This window comes from Mustela putorius, unplaced genomic scaffold (assembly GCF_011764305.1).
Source record: "Mustela putorius furo isolate JIRA1106 unplaced genomic scaffold, ASM1176430v1.1 tig00000785_pilon_pilon_pilon, whole genome shotgun sequence".
Classification (NCBI taxonomy): domain Eukaryota; kingdom Metazoa; phylum Chordata; class Mammalia; order Carnivora; family Mustelidae; genus Mustela; species Mustela putorius.
The window spans coordinates 790,366-804,155 of record NW_025421480.1 but is presented as its reverse complement, the minus strand read 5'-3'; the positions used below and the strand labels follow the sequence as shown (position 1 = coordinate 804,155).

The following is a 13,790-nucleotide window of genomic DNA, read 5'->3' as shown; positions in this document are numbered from 1 at the left end:
ATGCTGTGATTTTTTCCACAGGGGAGGGGTGTGCGTGACATCTTGTTGGGTTGGAGAGGATTTATTCACTCCTGCGGTAAAATCTAAAATGATGCCCCTGGGAGGAGGAAGGCTCTGCTGGGCTCCCTGTGATCCACGCCTGCCCGCCTGACGCCGCTATGTTCTGACCTAAGCATGTGGGGGATCATTAAAGCCGCTTTGCCAAAATGCAGGGCTGCGTGACACCTGAGGAGCGGCAGAGGCGCTCGGGAGTCTTGGAAAGGGCTCCCTGGGAGCAATGAACAGGGGAGGCAGGGGCTCACTGTTCTAGAGTTGGGCGATCTGCAGCCCTAGTGAGTATTGGCTGCTTGGGGCCTCTGACTATACAGGCTCAGATCCCACTCCAAGCAGCCCTTCTACCCAATGCGGGTGGGAGTTGCCAGATGGTCCATTTTTTCCAAAATATTAAGAGGAGGCCATCCAGTGCCCTGCTCCTGCCTGTGATATAAACAAGATTTACCTCTTTTTCTCTGAACTTGACATGCGACCATGGGGGACTCAGTGACCTACCTCCATCCTGGATTTCATTGCCTCCTGTAAAGAGAAAAAGCTTCTAGGCTACCCTTAAAATGATATAGATTGTGGGCTCCCCTTTGAATCAAGATAACTGAGGCCCAAATTCAGAGTGCCAGCACCGATTCCAGGACCCCGGGTGTTGCCGCAGAAATTAAGGGTGCCCTGGGTGTTAGAAATGCTGAAAATCCAGGGAAACTGATACTCTGTTGTGTATTCCCACTTAGGGAGCCCCCTAGAGATGTTCCAGCTCCCTGGGCTTACCTCTGGGGGGCGGGGTGGGGGAGAGCTGGTGGAGCTGGGCCCGCGGAGTGTGGTGGGAGGACTGTGGGCCGTGGATTCCTTAGCGCCGCGTTTACACCTCTCCCTTTGTGACAAATCGATTTCCCTTGCCGCCGTTCTGCATTCGCATCCCGCCAAAGGCCCGGGGCCCAGCTGTGCCCCGGTACACACTTAGCACTGGTTTGGGAGTGTGTGCGTGTGTGCACGCGTGTCTAATTGACTTTCCGTCTACCTTTTTATGACTACATGTGTTTCCAACAAAAGGTCTTATTAGGACAATCTGGTTTCACTAATTTAGAGGTTGGGAACGTGGAAAGCAGGAGCTTTTTTTTTTTTTTTAAGAGTTTGCAGAAGTTCAGATTAAGAAATGACAGCAGATGCACCGTCCTCTTAGGAGTAGGTCTGCCTATTTTTATGACCTGTTCCTCTTTTCTCTCCCAGGCTTCCCCTGTTCTACCCCCCTTCACACCCCATACTCCCCCATTAGCCACAGGATTCCTAACAGTTAAAGAACCATTTCTTTTAAACACTTAAGGCATCTGAACCCAGAAGTCTGAGACATTTACTGGGCTGGGAAAATCAGTAAAAGGGAAGAGGGATCGTTCTACAGAGAGGAAAGTGGAATGAGCATGAACCAAGGGGAAAGAGAATTGTGGTAAGCAGAGAGGGAGAGCAGACAGAAGCTCCCATCCAGATCATGCTAAGATCACGCCAGGTGGTAACTGGAAACTCTGCAGCATGAGTGTAGATGGAATATGTCTCATTAATTTCGGCTGAAAAGAAAATCTAAGAACCTTTCCATAGAGTTGGAAGAGTAAACCATGTCTTTTATGTGTTTCCCATGTTTTCCAAAGGAGATTATGGTTTCCCCCTCGGGGGTAGACTCCAGCAGGCCGCAAGGGGCACCTGACTCTCAGTGTGGCTCTCTGTCCCCTTCCGGTCCAGAGCCCCACGTTAGTCCCGAAGACTGAAAACTCCTCTCCTCTCTGACTCACAGACTGAGCCTCCCTGTCCACTGCAGATTGGAAGCCTAGCAGGGCCCGCCCGTCCTCACTCAAGTAGTTCACAACAGACCCCTCGGCAACACCTGACTGGGGGGGGGGGGGCAAGAGCTAAGGACAAGGCTCCTCCTGGACACCCTGTGCCCCACTGGACACCCTGTGCCCCACTGGACACCCTGTGCCCCACTTACCAGACCTTCCTGTCCTCATCTCAGAGATGAGTGAGGAGCTGGAGAAAACATCGCTTCTTTAAAGCAACAACCCTTTGTTAGAAGAGGCCCCCCGCCATCGCAGGAAAGCAAGGCCTATCGGGTTTCCCAAGTGTCGGTCAGTCACTTTGTCCCCACCACCTGGGGCTGCATTTCTGCTACCTCCTTCTGAAGGGTCTGTCGACCATCCTTCTGCCTTAGCTATCCTTTTCCTGGCTGGTGTCCTAACCTCAATTTCCTTCCCCTGCGCGCTCCCCACTCGGCAGGCCTCCTTACTCCTTGAAACTCGGGGATGCAAGCACTAAGGCTGCATCAGGCAGGTACCCGGAGGTTTCATCCCCTTCCCTGGCAACACATGGTCCCCAACTTCGCCTCGGCCCTGTCCGTGTCCTCGCGCATACCCGCGGACGCCACGTGCACGGCGCGACCTTAGCCACGCCAGGCCTGGGTTTCACGGGAGTCAACCCTGGGCTGCCTCCCCGCCACCGCCTGAGCTTCCAGGGTGCCCGCCAGCCGGCCTCCAAGCGCAGTGTCCTCCGGTCCGTACTAGAAGGCCACCGTGAACCCGGGCTCCCTTCTCCGAGGCGTCTCCTCGGAGCCAAAGGGCAGGAACGGTCGGCATCCCGCGCGCATCAGGGCCGGCGCCCGCCGGGCTTGCTGTGGCCCCCGTGAGCCTGCTCTTCGCACCCCCCCCCTGCTTGTTTTAGGGGTAAAGCAACAATGGCTGGTCCCCCCGCCCCACCCTGGTCTTTTACGCAGTCGTTTCTTCACGACCCTGTTTTCTGTTGTGGGTCCGGCTTCCAGTTCTCCCAACAGTGGTAAGTGTCGTGATTGATAAATAACCGCGGCGAAACCAGACCGGCAGAAAGTGCAGAAATCAGTGAAGCTGGGCGATCGGCACTTGGAGATTCGGAACACTATTCTCCCCCTCTTTGCACATTTAAATTTTCCCTAGTAAAAGCGTTTAAGAACAATCCCATTATTTCGCGGTGCATTTTCCCGAGTTCAAAGTGTCTAGGCAAACAATTAACTCCCGCTGTGGGCAGCGCGTGCTGCTCGAACCACCGTCCTCTCCCCCACCCCCTCGCAGCACCAACGTCTCCAACAAGGAAGCTTCGGCGTCTGTGCTCAGCCATTACGCGGGACTTGGGAACACCAGGTCTTCATTCCTCAGAGCAGCCGCCTTTCTCTAGTGACAGGCCAGGCCAGGCCAGATGACCCTGTCCAAATTCCCCATCGCCCTCTGCCTCTGGGAATACCTACGGGGGATTGACTCCAGTTCAATTTTGGCTTTAAAAACAAAAGGAAACAAAACAAAACCTGAGGGGATTGTAGGCCTGGACCTGGGGAAGCGGGCAAGGGGCGGGCGGCCTGGGGAGAGAGGGGATCTCCTAGCCAGCCTCTCCTTTCATTGAGGCTTGCTGCTGGGCTCCCACAGCTTTGCTAGGGCCTTGCTTCCAGCTGTCTCTGGGTCCGGTTACCTTCCCGTACTATTTCCTGAGAGTCTGATATTGGCAATTTTTTTTTTTTTTTGAATGAAAGCATGCCTCGGGGATCTCCTGTTTTCACAGGTTCCAAATTTGAAGACAAAATAACAGTCTACAAATAATGAAATGGAAAAGAATTTGCCTCATTTAAAAAACTTCCAGCCAAGTGCAGACTCCTGCAGTCTCAAGGAGGAAATACCAAGGCCCACGTCACCTGGGCTGATTCAGGGGACAGGTCTGTAACAGACTCCAGAACGCATGGATCCACTTGCCGCCACCTTTTAAGGCGCGGTTAACAACGCAGTCGAGATTTCCGCGGGGGCACGGTATCAGTCCGGAGGGATGGGAAAGGGAGACTGCGTGGACTTTTCTGGGAGGACTTAGGGCCAATAGGGAGAGCTCGTGGAATGCGACACCAGACCAGGCACTGAGTCCTCGCTTTCCCTGCGCATCTCTCCTGTGCGGGACGGAGCGGGGCAGGAGCCCGGGTTTCACCCCAAAGGACGCCCCTTTTGCTTTGCCCGAGTTTTCCCGGGGCACGGACCTTTGATTCTGCCGGGGGGTCTCCAACCCATGTGCAGGTGGAGCGCGGCGACAGCAGAGGACGGAGAGCGGATCCCGGGTTGGGGCTGGGCGCTCCCGCGCGGCCCCTCCCGCACGCCCCGGCCATCGGGGCCCCGAGCGCGCTGTGCCCCAGGAGCCGCGCGGGTCCCGGCGCTGTGCGCGGTGCCCTCCGCCTCTCCGCCCCGCCTGCCCCCGAACCCACGCGCTCGAGACCTGGGAGAAGCCCTCGCAACCCAACTGGGCATCGTTAATCCGCTGCCTTCACGATCAGGGCCGGCTCCCCGACTTTCCACCCCTCCTTTCCTGCCAGTACGGCTGCCCCGCAGGCAGGAGGACCTGGCCGCGGGGCTCGCCCGGGGCTGAGGGGCAGCCCAGTCGGCGAGCGTCGTCCGCGGACAGAGTCCCTAAGCTCGCCCTCAGGGCCTCGGGACTCCCTGTAGCGCCCGCCCCGGCCGCACCCTCGGCTGCACCCTCGGCTGCACCCTCGGCGATCCCTTTTCATCCTTTCCTCCCCGCGTGTGCCTGGCCCTTCCTCTGGCCACGGACACCACCTCTCCTCGCCCCCGACTTTCTCTCCCTGGTCCGGGAGGGTTCCGGGCGCCCAGCCGGGACCCCGGACCCCGGTCGCGGACACACACTCCCGCGGGCATGCGTCCCTCACTCACTGTCCTGCTGTGGGGTGTCGCTGCCGCTGGTGAGTCCCGGCGACTCCAGTAGGCTTCGGCCGGCCTCGCCCACGCTCTCGTCCGCCTGCGCCGCCACCATGTCCCCGGCTTCCTCCAGGTCTAGCAGGTGACTGACGGAGAAGTTCTTTTTCGCCTGCAGGGTGTCGAGGTTGCCCGGGCTGTCCAAGCGGCCGCCCAGCGCCGGTTGCCGCTCCAGAACGTGCCCGTAGCTGGAGGTCATGGTCTCCCTCCGATCCCACCCACCCCCCTCTTCCCGCTCGAATCAACACCAAACGCTGTGGGCGCGAGGGGGGAGAGGAGCCGAGTGGGGAAGAGAGAGGGGGGAGTGGAGAGAGAGCGGGAGCGAGAGCAGGGGAGAGAGAGAGAGAGAGAGAGAGAGAGAAGGAGGCTAAGGACAAAAAAAAAAAAAAAAAAAAAAGAAAGAGGGCGGGGGACCCCCTTCTGCAGAGCGAGCGTTCTGCACCAACAGCCTTCGACAGCCTCGGTTGCTTTCCTGAGGCCAAGCCCGGCGCGGTCCAAGGAGATAATCCACACCAAAAAATAAAATTAAAAAGTCACCCTATGTTCAAGTCAGGAGAAAAAAAAAATTCCTTCTAGCTCTCCAAACGCGTCCACACGCACACACTAAAAATAATACTAAGGGGGAGAAAGGAAAGGGGAGGCCAGCAGGGCGGGGGAGTTAGGCAAACAGAAGAAGAGAGACGAAGGGGTGGGAGAGAAGAATCAAAGTGGTTTTTTTTTTTCAAGGTTAAAAAAGTTATTCCCAGGCAAGAGTTCAAGCACCAACAGAAGAAGGCTTGTTCCAGCTTTAAAACATCTTCAAGAAAACGTGTTCCCCTTCTCTGCACTCCTGTGGATTCTCAGGAGTGACTAAAGTTTCAGGAGGAGAGGGTGATGTCTTGCAGATGTATTGGAGAGCAGGATTCTCACTTTACTTTTCGTAAGAAGAAAAAAAAAAGGGTTTCAAGAGTCCCAAGGAGGGTGGTGGTGGGTTTCCCCCTTTCCCTTCCCGCTCGCTCTCCCCCTCTTCTCGCTGAGCTCCTTTTTCCTTCTCAGTTGGATCAAGAAGCTCTCTGGCACTTCAAAAGGCACAAACTGGCATGCAGAGGAGGCTTTGTAGGGAATACAAGAAAATTGGAGACCCCTGGGAGGGCAGATCTCGACTTAATAGGAGCCTGTAATTACGTGGCAAAGCCTTTGTGCGGTGCCTGACGTTTTACAGACCCCCTTTCTCCATCACAATCTCCTTCTTCCTCCTTTCCTTCGGACCAAAAACCAGTCTGATTAAGAAAACCCCCTTTGCCAACATCTGAGCCAGAGAGAAAGAGAGAGGGAGGGAGCCAGAGGGGGAGGAGGGAGCGAGAGGGAGGGAAGAGAGAGCGAGAGAGCCCCTTGGACTTGTAAAGTAAAGGTCTAATTATCATTCCCTGCAATAGTATCGCGGGGAGACAAGACAAACTGAAACCCACAGTCACTTCAAACGGGCTGATTATTTTGCTTGGGCATTAACTCCTCCAGATTTGTTTAAGATCCTGTTGGAAAAACTCATTTGCATGTTTTGATAACAGCTGCGGGGAAACTTGTTGGAAAAAATCCACAACTATCTCAATCAAATTTTCTTCTCTCTGCCCTTTTTTTCTTTAGCGTTTCCTGTCGTGCTAACAGTTTTGGGGGGTGGGGGAGTGTCTGAGAGAGAACGAAGGCGAGAGCAAGCAAATTAAGGCTCCGTGGGGCTCCGTAGAGACAGCTATTAAGTAATGTCAGAAAGGAACGGGAGGCTCTCCCACGCTTCTTCCGCGAACCGAAGGCAGGTTCGGGGAGATCGGGAAGGAGCCGAATCGATTCGAGTCTCTCGCGCCGCTCGGAATCCCGGGGCCAGGGCAGTCGGAAATTTACATATTTATTTAGCTGGAGGAAAGAACTCGAGGAGCGGAGCTTCATTGCTCCCCCCTCCTCCCACCCTGGCCAATTTCGTAACCTCTTCCGTGCGGCCAAGGTCGCTTCCCCAGGCGACAACGCGGAGTCGGGAGGGTCGCGCTGCCCAGATGCGCAGGAGTCAGGGGCATTCCTGGAGCGAGTGGCCAGGCGAGGGTCCTGAGCACAGGGTCGGACCCGGGTGCCTGGGCGGGCGGGGGAGCGGCCGTAGGAGGAGGGACAGGGAGGGAGAGAGGAGCTCCCACGTCTAGGGATAATGCCCTGCCGCCCGTCTGCCGAGCCCTAACTTGACAAGGAACAGAGAGGTGCTGAGGGATTTTTTCATGACCTGTTGGAATTTGGTAACAGCTTTAATAGTCTCATTAGAAATGAGTTACTATATGACGAGTAAGTAAAATATTAAGTGCTTATTTGTGGCATTTTATGTTCTTCAAACACACACACACATACTTTCCCGCTGGCTTGATTACTAGACTTTTTTTCTCCCCCCTTCTTCTCCCTCCTATAGCCGAGAGGCTCGACTGGAGAGAAAGAAGGGTCCGAGTGTGTGTAAATGGTTTCTGGGCTCCAAACGGCCATAGTTAGCCCAGAACTCCCAGCCCCGATCTGGGAAAAGAACATTTGATGCCATCAAAGGGCTGCAGATTGAAACCAGATGTGCTCGCGCGGTTCTTTCCATGCATTTAATTAAGGAGCCGGGATGGAGGAGACTTTTTCATCATTAGTCCACCCACTCCCCGCTCCTATTTCCACCCCCTCGCCCTCCACCCGCCCCCGGCCCCCCGCCCCCGCTCGCTCGCACCCCCGACCGGGAGCCCCAAGCCCCCCCAGCGCCGCGCGGTGCGCCGCGCCCGCCGCTCCGTCTCCCCAGCGGTCGGGGCTCGAGGCAGTAAACATCTGTCCGCGTCTGGGCCGGTGCGAGCCGAGCGGCAGGGCTAGCGGGGTGCTGCTGGGCGGCGGACGCCTTCCGCGGGGATCTCCCGCACCGCCGCGCGCGCGAGCCTCCGCTGGGCGGCACACGTGGCGGTGCCACCCGCTCGCTCGAAGGGACGCGACTCAATCGCACAGAGAGGTCCTCCCCAGGGGTCCCGCCGGCCGGGCTGGGCTGAAAGGGCCGAGGGGCCCTCCCTTCCGTGCAGGCCGAGCGAGGCAGCGCCGGTTTCCGCAGCCGGGTCAGCCTCCTGCAGGCTCGCGGGCCCCGCTCAGACCCGCACGGGGCCCGAGCCTCGCCCTGCTCCTCCACCCTCGCTGACAGTCGAATTTAACGTTTCTGTTTGTCCCGACACTGACCGAACTGCCCTTTGTGACAAAGGTCTGGGCAAGAGACCAGGGGCTTCGGACACCCCAGGACGCGCCGCGCTTCCGCTGGAGACCCAGGCTCTCCGTCAGTCCGGGAAGCCCGCCTTCGGGAGACAGCGGCCTGGTCCCTGCAGGGCCGCCAGGCAGTCTGGTTAGTGGCCGGGAGACAGCGGCCTGGTCCCTGCAGGGCCGCCAGGCAGTCTGGTTAGTGGCCGGGAGACAGCGGCCTGGTCCCTGCAGGGCCGCCAGGCAGTCTGGTTAGTGGCCGGGAGGCAGCGACGGGGAGGAGAGATCAGAGCTGGGCCCTCCTGGGAAGCACAGTCGGAGGTCTGCGCTCGCACTCGCCGTGTTCTCGGGAGGGATCAGGCACTCCCTTAACATTATCCACTTGTCATTCGGGTAATAATGTCAACCAGTCCTACCAATACTAACTACGACGCCGTTTCAACAAAAACATCAGACACATTTGCTTAACATTTGTCGACCGAATATGTATCTGTGTGTAAGTTATATAAATTTTTCTATGCACTCTTCCCCCAAATCCTCAGCTGCTGGGGCTGAGAATTCAAATACTTCTGACTTCTGGGTGAGCTCCGCCGTGGCCCCGCAGCTCTCCCACCAAGGCTCTCAAGGCCCAGCCTGGGGGTCCTCCTCCAGCAATTGGGGTGGCCTTTGCGGACCTTGGGGAGGGAGGGGTGAGCAGAATGTCTTCCAAGCCCGAAAACGAATTCAGGGTCAGACTAACAAGGTGTCCAGGGAAAGGGAGAAGCCAGTGTTGGGCCAGGGTCTGGAGGCAAGCGGCAGGATCCCCTCTCACCAACCCCGAGCGTTTTTTCCTGGAACCCTGCGGAGGCGCGGGAGAGCGGAAGGAAGGCTCCGAAGGCTCGAGGGGCCCTTCTGCACCCCGGCAGGCAGGCACCCCTTGGCCTCCGAGGCCAAGTCCCAGAGTCCCTCAGCCTCAGCCAAAATCACCGCAGGGAGTCCGGACAGCAGGGTGGGCTGGAAGAAAGCTCTGGGAGGGTCCCCAGGAAAGCAAATAAATCCCCAAGGCAGAAGCCCGGCAGAATTGCTTTTTTGGTGTTGCTTTTTTAGACCTTTTTAGGTTTTTTCTTTTCCTTTTTTTTCTATTAACGATTACTAGTGGGTTGGATCCACACCCTGATTATGTTTACACAACATTTGTAATTTGCTGAGATTCTGGATTTGCTGGATTGTAATTGAAAGCTATGCGGATAACCCTACAGGGAGATTCAAGACCAACTGGAGAGCTCTGGTCACCCAATAAATGGTGAAAAGCATGGGTTTGTACCTAGCTGGCCAGGCGGAAAAGGCTCTCAGGGACCCTCAGAATCAGCGTCAGTGCTCTACTTTGGGCACACAAAGGTAGGCAGGAGAGGCCTTCTCAGAATGCCCAAGGTGGCTGCCTGGCCTCTCCTTGCAGTCCAGGCGCCAGGCCTTGCTCGCTAGAGAGGTGGAGGGAGGGGGAAATTGGTGGATCAAAGTTCTTTCGGCTCAGGTTGCAGGAACCAGGAGGGCCAAGTACCTCTAGAATTGAAGAACCACCATCTGGCAAAAAGATGTCAGGAGAAGGGAAGCTGTGGCTGGGAGCATATGCCCGTCCCAGCAAGCAGGCAGCAGGTCTGGCCTGGGAACTTAGAAGGCCCCAGAGAACGCTGTGGCCTGTTTAGTTCCTTAATCGCTACTTTCCTTTCCTGGTGTGATTTCCTTTGGGGAAGAGTTGGGAGGAGAGCATTTCTGACTCAAAATCTCTGAACATGTGTAGGTCTTTCCTTGGCTTTCACTTTGACTTCCATCCATCAATCCGTATTTATTAAGAATCTGAAGCTCCGGGTGATGTCAGTAACCAGAACCCTCTTCCTCATGACCCTTCCAGCATCTAAGAGCGCCTTTCCAACCCTTCTTTCGGCCCCACCCTTTTAAAAAATAACTCCCGTTTCTGGATTCTTCCACAAGTAAGTGGGAACAAAGCTGGGACTAGCAAGGAATTTGCCGAGAGATCAGAGCCCGGCAGGAGGGGAAGGAGGTTTGCTTTATGGCCATGTGCCCTTGGGTGGTCCTATTCATAGTTAGGTTTGGTATTGATTACTGTCCAGGGTTTCCTTGGCACAGGAAGCTGGCAGAACCGTGCCTCATCTGGCTAGCAGAATGTGCGCCCACCCTAAGAAGCTTCCCCTCTGAGGTGGAAACCAGGAGTTGCCTTCCCTGGCATGTTCATAAGCTGACACGATAATCACATGTGACAGGTCACCGGCTCCATGACACATAAGCAAGACAATACCACCCTCATGCAAATAATATGTTTTGGGGGTAGAAATGCTTTCCTGCTCACGGTTCACAATCCAATATATATTCATTAATGATGAGACAGGGGAAAACAGAGAAGTGCAAGATAATTCCACAGGCCCACCGGCTTGTAGTGTTTCTGAGAAGGAAACTCAATGCCAGCCTTGAAAGAAACTCTCCTTTACCCTCAATTCTGGCTCTTGTAATCGTAAGTGGCATTGTCGGACCATTCCTGCCTTGCATGGGTGAGTGCCCTCCACTGACTCCCACCTCCATCCAGGAGCCCTATTGAGTGATATTGAAATTTTGCAAGAATGAAATACAGTAGGACTAAAACACATTTCCAAGTAGTACACTGGTAACGTGCCCATCCTATTATAGGCCGGAAGTCCAACATACTCAGTTGGGACTCAGTGCAGTTTCACAGAGGCTATCTGCTCCTCCAACCACTGACACTAACGTTGCACGCACCACCGGGCCAGCTTTAGCTAAAGACATCTGTAATCTGCACATTGCCAAACTCAGTGAATACTCTTAGACCTTATTTTGCTAAATGTCTCAGCTGTTATCAACAGTACTGAACATTCTCTTTTTGAAATTTCTTCTCCTGGTGTCCTCTCTTGCTCTGAAGACCTCCTGGAGGTCTTCAGAGAATATTCCTTTTCTTCAGCTCACTTCTTACATGTTGCTACTCTCCAGGGTTCTGCCTTTCATCTTCCCCATCCTCTCCATTGAACAGGTTGTTACTGTAAGATCTCATAGATTTTCACAGGTTAACTACCACTTGTTTGTCAATGAGTCTAGTGTCTAAAGTTTAAGCTTTGTTACTTACTGCCACGCTGGGCAAAGTGAGCAATTTAGTTACCTCTGTAAACCTCAGTTTACTCCTCTTTCCCATAGGGCTAATCATGGCCCCTCCTGACATATATTTGTGAGAATTAAATGAGAATGTATGCAAGCCCTTTAACACAACAGGGCTTAGCATATAGTAAGCCCAGAAAGAAGAAAAGATAACTCTGTTCTTGCTGACATTTGTTCATTCATCAAGGAACCTTAAACTCAACAAGTCTAACACCAAACTCGCCTAGTCTTTCCATGCCCCTCCTCTTTCCCCAGCAGGAAACTTAGGAGTTACCCCAAATTCCTCTCTCTCTGACCCCAACTCCAGCTTATCCAGGTTATCATGAAGGTCTGCCTACGTTACATAGCTGGCATCTAATCTGTCATTATATAGTCTATAAGGGATGGTTGATAGTCCTGAAGGTTAAGTAAGACCAGAGCAAATGAACAGGCGACGTGCACAGCTGTGATATTATGGTGTGTTCCAATATATAAAACACAACAAGTAGTCAAAATGCCTTGTGAAATACCCTCAAAGGAAACATGAATGTGCAGGTACTACACCTTCTTTCTCCTGAGGAAGCCGAGGCTTTCTAAACCAGGAAAACTCAGACCTACCACAAAAGGGCAAATGGCTGTTGGGAGGATTAAGAAGACAAAAGAAAGAAGTCCTACCCTAGTCCTTACTCAACTAATGTTGATTTCTTTCATCTGCTCTTTCCCTTAGGATCAGATAGCCCAGGCTAGGTTCCTCTGGGCACCACAAAGAAACCGGAAGCTAAATCCTTGCTGTCTTTCCATTTTAGAAAAGTCCCTCAAGGGTAGGCAAATGCATGTGATGAAGATGCTTCAAACTGGGAACAGTTCCAGGCAAGCAGCAGCACACAGAGCTGCTAGGGAAACCACTGCGGACTCTTCCCTCCTGCCCCAGAACAGCTAAAGCCTGGTGGCTTCTCATATCACACTCAGAATTAGAGGACCTGCCTGCTCACTAGATTCTTGGCCCTTCACAAGACATCTGAGCTGAGGTCCCAGGCTGGCTTTCTGCCTCTGCAGGCTCCCCGACTTTTGGGTCCTGGAGCACTATTTCTAAGCCAAGCAAAAGTGGGTGGGCTCTTAAAGGAGAGCTACAAAATGCTTTGGGCCTGGGTAAGTCGGGCTGAGTTGAAACCCATAAGGTCCTTCAGTTGACTTTAATGCTTATTTATAGCCTACCCAGTGGGTGTGCCACTTTGGATCACCTTCTTTGGCTTGCTGCTCTCATAAATCTGGAGCCAAGTGCAGCCCAGTCTCCACCTGCTTTCTTCTCCAGAGTCCTTGCGCAAATCTCTCTTTCCAAACGGGGCTTACCCTTCTCTTCTCCCAGTTCTCCCCTTTCCTCTAGGACCAGCTTCAGGCGAACAAAGAGCCTAGCTGCGTCTCCTATGGGCCAGTTACACTTGCTAGGTATACATATGTATTATTCTCCTTGTTTTATATATATATATTTTATCATCTTAAACCCACCTGGATTTGGCTCATCTTAAGTTCTGCTCCATGGCAAACAGCGGTAAGAAATTTCAGGGCCATATTTTTTTTGCTCACCTCCAAAGTTTGCTGTGAGATAACATGTATATGAGGAACTTAGTATAAAAGCCATGACTGCAAATAAGACTAGTTCTTTTCTTGCTTCTTTATCATTACAGAAGAAGAGAGGAGAATTGATAGAAAGGGATTTACACATTTAAAAAATTTTTAAGACCTGAAATAACGTATTATTTCAACACTTTGCGGCTCATGAACTATTAACTTCAACATTTTAAGTCACCATTCACCTTTTTATACAATACACACCCTTACTTTTCATGAACTTGGTGTCCAGCTTCACATTTAAAACACAAGAACCAGCTTCGTGCAATGGCAGTATCATAGCCAATGAGGTTTATCCGAGGTGCGATTATTGCTAATTAAAACACCAGAACCATCTTTCTCAACATGATTTTTTTTAAACTTCCTTTTGCCACTCGCCTTTTAATCTTTTCCTCTTTCTGGAATTTTTCCTTTGAGTATCTGCTGCTCCTTTAAGCTCGAAGTCTGAATTATTTCCTTCAAAATTTGAAGAGTATGATTTATTGATCTCTCTAATTTATCAGGTGTCTCAGTTTCCCCATTAAAAATTATTATACAGGATCTCAAATATCTGGTTTTATGTTATTTTGGACCAAATGACCATTAATCTTTAACCTTGCCAGACAGGCTATTATGTCCCACTTTGAGCCTAGCATGAGAGAAGAGTAGAGCTTTAGCAGCTCAGGGAGGTAGATTCCTTGGTTCTGCCTTAAAGATTTCAAGTGAGTTACTTAGTCCTTCTGAGCTTCAGCATTTCAAAGAACTGCTGAAAAAATGTAAGATAACATAGGTAAGGATCCATCAGAATGCCTGGCAAATAGTGAATATTCAATGATAGTTCACAAAGTGATAGTGTCCACTTTGGGCCATGATGCAGCAGCTTGCAGCAGACCAACCATGTTCCCACCAAGAGCAGCCCAAAAAATCTGAAATATTAGATCCTCCTCACCCCAAATATCAGAGGGCTTGTAAGACAACTAGGACTTAAATGATTATGTTCCAGAGAAGAATGCTTGTTGAGAC

At 52.8% G+C, this 13,790-nt stretch overlaps 1 protein-coding gene and 1 non-coding gene across 3 annotated transcripts in view; one reads left to right on the top strand and one right to left on the bottom strand.

Annotated features, from left to right (window-relative positions):
- PRRX1 (paired related homeobox 1) overlaps positions 1–6,233 on the bottom strand; it is a 73,332-nt gene extending 67,099 nt beyond the window's left edge. The window contains exon 1 of one of the 2 annotated variants that reach the window (XM_004756688.2): positions 4,761–6,233. In XM_004756688.2, the coding sequence (XP_004756745.1) occupies positions 4,761–5,001 (241 nt within the window). In that variant the 5' untranslated portion in view covers positions 5,002–6,233. The remainder of the gene's footprint in view (positions 1–4,760) is intronic. The other variant, XM_004756687.3, reaches the window with a different exon arrangement.
- A 6,811-nt stretch (positions 6,234–13,044) lies between these two features.
- Positions 13,045–13,192, top strand: LOC123393274. The gene has a single exon (XR_006608024.1). It is a non-coding gene; the product is annotated as a U4 spliceosomal RNA (small nuclear RNA).
- Positions 13,193–13,790: the final 598 nt, after the last annotated feature.